This window comes from Dinoponera quadriceps, unplaced genomic scaffold (genome assembly GCF_001313825.1).
Source record: "Dinoponera quadriceps isolate SergipeBrazil2010 unplaced genomic scaffold, ASM131382v1 scaffold5784, whole genome shotgun sequence".
NCBI lineage: Eukaryota > Metazoa > Arthropoda > Insecta > Hymenoptera > Formicidae > Dinoponera > Dinoponera quadriceps.
This window is the reverse complement of record NW_014559724.1, coordinates 226,261-233,701: the sequence shown is the minus strand read 5'-3', so window position 1 is coordinate 233,701 and position 7,441 is coordinate 226,261. Positions and strand designations below refer to the sequence as shown.

At 49.6% G+C, this 7,441-nt stretch overlaps 1 protein-coding gene across 1 annotated transcript in view; it reads right to left on the bottom strand.

Annotated features, from left to right (window-relative positions):
• Nucleotides 1–1,095: 1,095 nt before the first annotated feature.
• LOC106750457 (probable nuclear hormone receptor HR38) overlaps nt 1,096–7,441 on the bottom strand; it is a 71,180-nt gene continuing 64,834 nt past the window's right edge. Inside the window, exons 5-8 of the mRNA XM_014630825.1 lie at nt 7,005–7,341; nt 6,083–6,391; nt 4,397–4,631; nt 1,096–3,508 (exon numbers count right to left, since the gene is read on the bottom strand). Of these exons, the coding sequence (XP_014486311.1) occupies nt 3,252–3,508; nt 4,397–4,631; nt 6,083–6,391; nt 7,005–7,341 (1,138 nt within the window). The 3' untranslated portion in view covers nt 1,096–3,251. The remainder of the gene's footprint in view (nt 3,509–4,396; nt 4,632–6,082; nt 6,392–7,004; nt 7,342–7,441) is intronic.

Genomic DNA, 7,441 nt, shown 5'->3' with positions numbered 1-7,441 from the left:
TTGCGTATCTATGTGGATCACGGCGTGAGGACAATGCCTAATCTGTCGTGTTAAGCTCGGTCTACATAACTCGCAGAAAGCGAGACGCGAGTCGCGAACGCAGACGCAGGATGACGCATCGGCTCACGCGAGGATCATCTTGAGTCTGCGTTTGCGAACCCGAGTCTTGCGTTCTGCGAGCTACTACGTAAACGGGGCTTTACGGAGTTCGGATCGCGTTGCGATTGCGGCGGCTGTTATCGTAAGATTGCGCTGGTAGAGGTAGCTTTGCACCGTGCAGAGAGAGATTTCATTGTTATTCGATGAGAATGACTACATTGTGGTCCGTGAAGGTAATCGACCGGTTAGTAATAACGAGAACTAATCGTGGACGTTAACGCTCAAGATTGCGGACTATCTTGTCGAATTGCATTATTCTTCTTGGTATATAATCAATTAAATTTAAATAATTTTCTTCAAAACATATCAAAGTCATTAATGTTTTTCGATTCCCGATCATAACTGAAGATGATTTTGCAGCATTCAGGGTCGAATCAAATAAAAGAATTGTACTTTCGCGTCCCGACAAATTGAAGGAGAAAAAAGAAAGAGATAAAAGTGTTCTTCCTCGGTGATTTAAAGAATCAAACGCGGACCGGAATTGAGAGAGAGAGAGAGAGAGAGAGAGAACATATTTCTCGGAGCTTCCATATTGAAATCCGGAACTTAAATAATTAATCGTGTGACCTGTTTTTTCTCATTTGTGATGCAAAGTTACCGTCAACGACGCGATCTCACGATGCTTTTACGGTATTCGAACGTGGATAAAATATCAAGATATACACTGAAAACAGAGATGCGTGTCGATTGCGGTGATCCCGCCGGCGAGGACGCTCGCTTGAGAAGATCCGACCAGCATCCTCTATCGTCTGTCGAAGGCGTCGGTCGAAGGGCACTGAAGGCAATGAAGGGCGCTTTAACGATGGCGACGACGACGACGACGACGGCGACGGCGAAGCTTCTTACTGTAGCGAGACAATGGTAACACAAGGTGGTAGTAAAGGTAGCGCTGGTAACAGTGGTAGTAGTAGTAGTGGTAGTAACGTCATAGAGTAGTAATGCTATCGATAAGTAGTAGTAGTAAGTATAACGGTATAGTAAAGTAGTAGTTTGTAATAGTTAAGTAGTAGTAGCGGCGCGTTATATAAATAGGACACTCTACGTTAGTTTGATTAAAAGTAAATGTCATAACGTAATAGGTAACTTTAAGCCGGGCCCGCCTCGCCGTCGCGCGAAGACGCTTTCTCCATTTTCTCGGCCCTCGGACGAGGCGGACCCGCGTTGTTCGCCTTAGCTCTCTAAAATCACATTAAACGCAAGAGTAGTGGTAAAGGGTCGATCGATATCGACCACGCGCCTCGGGCGCGACGCTCGAGCGACGCTGACGATGCCAAGTGAGTTCGCGGGCGCTGATGCGAGAGGGACGAGAATCGCGGGAAGGAGGGCTAGGAAAGATTTGCCGAATCCTCGATAAACAACCGGTGATAATCGATCGATGGAGGTGTAAAAGGTGCGTGTAAAAAGTGTCTATAAAAATACTACGATTAAAATATATCTAGTAGAGAGAGAAAGAGAGAGAGAGAGAGAGAGTAGCCTATTCGATTTCTCTACAGTCCCGTTGTGAACTCATAAAATAATGGCGACGCTTCATCTTTCATTAGCGCGTAGAGATACTTCAGGGTTACGCGCACTGCGAACTACGTATACTACACCTTTCGAGTGTGCGTGAGCCCTATTCCAGTTACCATCAGCGCGAGTATGTTTCATTGCTCTGCCGAACATCGACTCGACTCTAGAATCCAAAGGGCGCACTGTCGTGAGAGAGAGAAAGAGACGCGCGTGTGCGTGTGTGTGTGTGTGATCGCGACCGAATGAGAAGGATAAGGAGAGGATATCGAATTCGCGCGACGGAACTAGCTTTAAAGATTCGGGAGAACCAGTTCTTTTTCTTGTCAATTTTTCCGCGGGAAACGCGAGAGAACTTTTCCCCCTATTTTTCCTACAGACTCCCTTGGTTTCCTTTCGCGGAGAAATTGGAAGAATCGTAACTGTTTGAATGATAGAACAGAGACCTTTCGCGTCCGGCGAACGCGAGATAAGCGTAAAGCGCGACCAACGGCATCGTCCGGCGCCGCCGAGAGCGCGGCCGAATATAGTCACATCCTACGTCTACTGTCAAGACGGGAGGGCCCACGACAGTCGCTCGCGCCCTCCCCGCCGTTGCTCTGATATGTTGCGAATCGCCGATGCGTTTCCCCGCGACGGGCAAGAAGGTATTGCCGAAGGTAATACACGTGATTGAGAAGTGGCGGGTCGCGCGTGCCGGCCGTGGACGAGGCGACGAGCCGAGGAGTAATCCGCCGTGCGTGCGTGCGTGCGTGCGTGCGTACCTGCGTGTGCGCGCGCGCGCCCGCGCGCGCGCGGACAGCCTCGTACAAACTAGGTAGAAAAGTGAGAAAAATTCGCGTCCTTCGCGCAATGAGAGGAGCCCCCCCTCCTTCCCGTCCATCCTTCGAGTCCGCACGAAATCTACAGCTAGAAGGGAAAATAGCGAAACACCACGCCGCCGGCCTCTCGCCGTCCCGTCCGCGGTCATCGCTGCGCCCGCTACCGACCGACCGGCACGTTGCGGCATGCGTCGTTGGAACGATGGTAGCAGCAATAGTAATGCACTTACTATTGGTATTAACAGCGGGCGACGTCTGACACCCACCACCCGACACGTCGCGCACGCAGAGACCTGCGTCCAGGCGTTCTGTACACTCGCATTCGCGCGTAAATACACATACACACATGCGTTCACACGCTCGCTCGTCCGCTCACATTCATGTGCATTCGTTCGTTCGTTCATTTATCCGTTCGTTCGTCCGTTTGTTCGTTCGTTCATACGTACGTACAATAAACTTTCCCTTAAAGTAAGCGTCCGCGTGGAATCCGCGCGGACAGCCTCCGGCCGTTTCTTTCTTTCTTTCTCTCTCGTTCAGCTCGACGTGAGACCGTCGATGTGCTCCTCGGGACGAGAAGCCGTCCGTGCGTGACTCCACGGGACCGTACGAGGTCTTACACGCAAGAGGAGAGTAAAGCTACGTGTGTGTACGAACTAAAGAAAGGATGCAATCAGAAGAAAGATAACGCAACCGCACGGGGTCTGAAAGTAAGTAATTGTTCTATGTGTGTGCTGGCAAGCCGTAGGCTCGGGGCTCGGAGGGCGATTAGAAGGGCAAGCTACCGACGAACATCGTCTCGATCAGGGGCGGCGCCGGCACCAGGTCCTCCAGCTTTAGGTAGAAGATCCGCTGGAGGCCCTGGACCGAGAGACTCCTCAGCTCCGGTAGCTTCCCCAACAGGTAGGACAGGTACTGCGACTTCCTCTGCGCCTCGGCGTTGTATGTCACGTGATCGCGCAGGGACGAGATGATCTTCATCTGCAGCTGCTCCATGCGCTGCGGCTCCTTCAACCCGTACCTCTCTGAAAGTACACACGCACGCGAGCGTTGATTTCCACCTGCACCTAGATTTACTCGTATTCGACGAATTACACTTTCAAGATCAAGTGAAAGCTCTGAAAGTGATAGAGAACCGGTAAATATTTATCTATGAGAGTAACGGGAGAAAAATCGTGCAACAGAAAAAAAACAAGAGTTCCAATAATGAATTTCGAGAAAATGTTCGGTATGTATATATAGAGTTAAATTATAATATACTAGAATTAATTCGGGAATTCTCTCGAAATACTTTATTGTCTCGTGCTCATAAATTACGCTCCCAATAAAATTCCAAACTCCTGTTTCTTCTCCTGGCACGCGATTGTTTATTGTTATTCTCATAAGTAATATTAATTCTTCGTCTTCACTTTCAGAGGATTCATTTGAAGTTGAAAAATGACGAAAATAGCTCGATATGTGAAAATCGCGTAATATCAATCATGGCGGTACGGTGGCTATCGTAACGTCGAGACCGCGATTGAACGCTCTTGCAGACCGCACACCTGCGCGCCCGGATCGCGTGCAAAACGCGGAACATCGCCGCTTCTTTCGTCGGAACATCAATAACTAATTGACCCGACGGATTAATTATTTAGACCGTAGACAGGCCGATATAACTAGGAGGCGTAGAAGGCGGGACGAAGAGCGGGGCGAAGGAAGATTAAGGGGAGCGTGCGGTGTGGCTGTTGCACGAACGTTAAAGGGCCGCCGACGAGGCAGCGAGGTGAAAGTGGCAAGTTGCGACGTTAATTGCGCACTTAATATTCACAGTGGTAGCGATTACTGTGTGGTGATTCGCTTAATGGTGCCAATTAACACGGCGAAGAGAGAAGTTTATTGAATGGTGACAGGGAGGGAGGAAAGATACTGACCAGTGACGAGGGTAAGGGCGCACAGGCAGGCGAAGGCGCTGATGTCGACCTCCAAGAAGTGAAGGGCTTTGCAGAAGTCGAGGATACTGTGCAGCCAGTCGCCGAAACTGCGCTGACACTGCTCCAGCGCGAGCACGACGCCGTTGCAGAACACCAGCTTTGTGTCGTCCGGATTCGTGCGGTACGCCAGCCTGAGCACGAACAGTTCCAGGCTGGCCGACTGGAAGAGCAGTTCCTGAGAAGTCAGAAATAATGTCGCGAGATTAACACACACATGCACGTGGCCGATGAGACGATGCAACGAAGAAACGTGACGCGAAAGATGCCGTTCTCCCTATCGCGGTAATCCGAAGCGGACCAACGAGAGATGGTCGGTCGCAAGAAGGTTGCGACGCTTTTCTTCTTTATGAGTTTCGCAATCTCGTATCCAAATGTATTTCCCGAGAATTACTGAAAAACAGACAGCACAATGTCTAAAATCGAGACGTAAGACGTCTTTAAGATGGGACGTGAAACGTCTCATGTCTCAATTTTGGACATTGTGTTGTCTGGACAAATTCTCCTATCGGCATTCCGGGTTTACACGTCGATGAGAAATCATGTCGAAGTCAAGTTGAAATTATGTGGAAATTAATTAATTCGACTTGATATTTATAAAACTTCATCGCGATATCTAGAAGATGTTATGCAAATGTTGATGATTTTATCGTTATCCGGTTTACATCATATCCATAGCAAAATGATACATGGATGTGATGATTCGATTTGATACCAATTAAGTAGACCGGCTAGATCATCAATAACCGGTTGATACCTACATAATACCTTCTGTCACATAGATATTACATAAATAACTAACATATCAGCATGATGTTAACAAAATGCAGCGTCGATTCTCCTTTGCGTATCGATAAAAGATCCAGTAGTTATCAGATCGATCCGAAAAATCAGTCATCGGTACCGAACCGATCGTCGACTTGTGAACTCGGGATGCGTTCCGAAATTTATAAAGAGAAAAGTTGCATCCTTTTCATGACTAATCATAAACACAGGCCGGTTAACGCGAGAAATAAATGACACGCGAAGCTGCTGGTCGAGCTACTGGCCGTTTATTAACATGTAACGCACATCGTTCCGCTGATTGATTCATTGTGCTTTCAACGGAATAATATCCATTTTAGACACAATAGCCGCCTGAGCCGGCAATATGTCCGCTGGTAGCGACATATTAACAAATTAACGTCCGCCGTTCGACCAAGCAGCCTACCAGACAGCCGAGCGCGGCCGGTCGCGTCGAAAGCTCGTCAAGATTGACCTTTTAGAAAATGTATGAGCTATCGATCTCTATAACCGCTTCTTCCCAATGGATATCGCCTGAGACTCGATATCCGATCGTGATATATAGCCGACTGTCAGATTGGCGCGCATTTCGACGACGGAAAAAAAAAAGAGGAGCACCGCCGCGGGGAACGAGAAAGGAAAAGTCGACGATGAACTCTCGCGGCTCGTTCTCGTCCTGGTTGATTGAAATTTCGAAGAGTTTGATGTGCAAAACTCTATAATAAGAACATTTTCTCGAAAAAGCAACCAGCGAACTTTCTGAGTGTGTGTGTGTGTGTGTATGTGTGTATATCGGACGATCGCGTGCTAAAACGCTCCACCGTTCTCAAGTTACCGGCCTCTCACCTGATCTTCCCGTACTAGATCCGTGAAACCGGGGATTTTATCGGCAAAGTTTCGGATGACGTCGATCGAAGTCGTCAGCAGATTGTAGAACTGTTGGATCTTCTCGGCCTCGGTGATCGGAGGGTCGCCTGGTCTCGGTTGCCGATACTGCGAGTAGTCAAGGCTCGCCTTGTCCGGAGTTGTGTCCAGGTGAGCGCGGACCAGAGCGGTGATCAGGGAGACCGGCGGGCTCGGTGGGGATTCTTGCGGGGATTTGGGCTTCGAGGGCAGCCTACCTCGCCGGCCCTTCAGAGAATCTGTCCTGACGACCTGTCCAACGGTAAACGACCACTTCTTAATCCCACGCTCTCGCAAGTGTAAGTCCAATAATTGTTATGTTGTCTCCAATAACTGTGCAACTCATCGGGTTGATGCAAAAGTCGGCACAACGGTTCGTCCCGTTCTTTAATCGGTTCTTCGCTCAGAAATCTCAGGATTTCTACGAGCACAGCTACCGGAAAGATGGGCAAGTCATCGAATAAAGTTACTTAAAATTGGCGTATACTTAAAATTGACCGATTGTATTTTCAAGTAAGTAAAACAAATCTTACGTGTACGTCCTACATTAAAAACGGGGACGAGATCTTTTGCAACAACCCAATTCACTTGATCAGCTTTAATGCGAACGTTCATCGTCGAGCTTTGAATCTCGGAAGAAGATATTCGACCGATCTAAGTACTGTGAATACTTGTGCCTCGAGAACGTGATCAGATCGTTGCTCCGCTCACGTCCCGACGTAACACATTCTTTATACATTAACACATTCTCATCGATCGACATTATCCTCGCATTGATTATCGGCGCAAATCGACGACGGACGGACGGACATCGAGACAGAGGGAGTAGTTCCGGTTGTTTCTTACGTTACATAATGCTACCCACCTCCTTGACCATGCCGACCGCCAGGCACTTCTGGAACCGGCAGAACTGGCAGCGGTTTCGCCGGCGCTTGTCCACCGGGCATGCCTTCTCGGCTAAGCACACGTACTTGGAGCCCTTCTGCACGGTCCTCTTGAAGAAGCCCTTGCAGCCCTCGCACGTGCGCACGCCGTAATGCTGGCAGGCCGCGGTGTCGCCACAGACGGCGCAGAGCTGGCTCGGGCTCGGAGGCGCGCGTTCGCCACCACTGGTGCCGCTCCCGGGCGACGGCGAACTTACGGAACTCGCGGTGCCACCGCTGCCGCTGCCGCGCGGCTTCGGGGACTCTGTGCTCCCGCTACTGTTAACACGACACAGGACGCGCATTGATCTATAACCCGTCGTTAGTCAGAATGCTTCTTTCCAAAATCCACCGCGTCTCGTGCTCCCCCCCCCCCCCC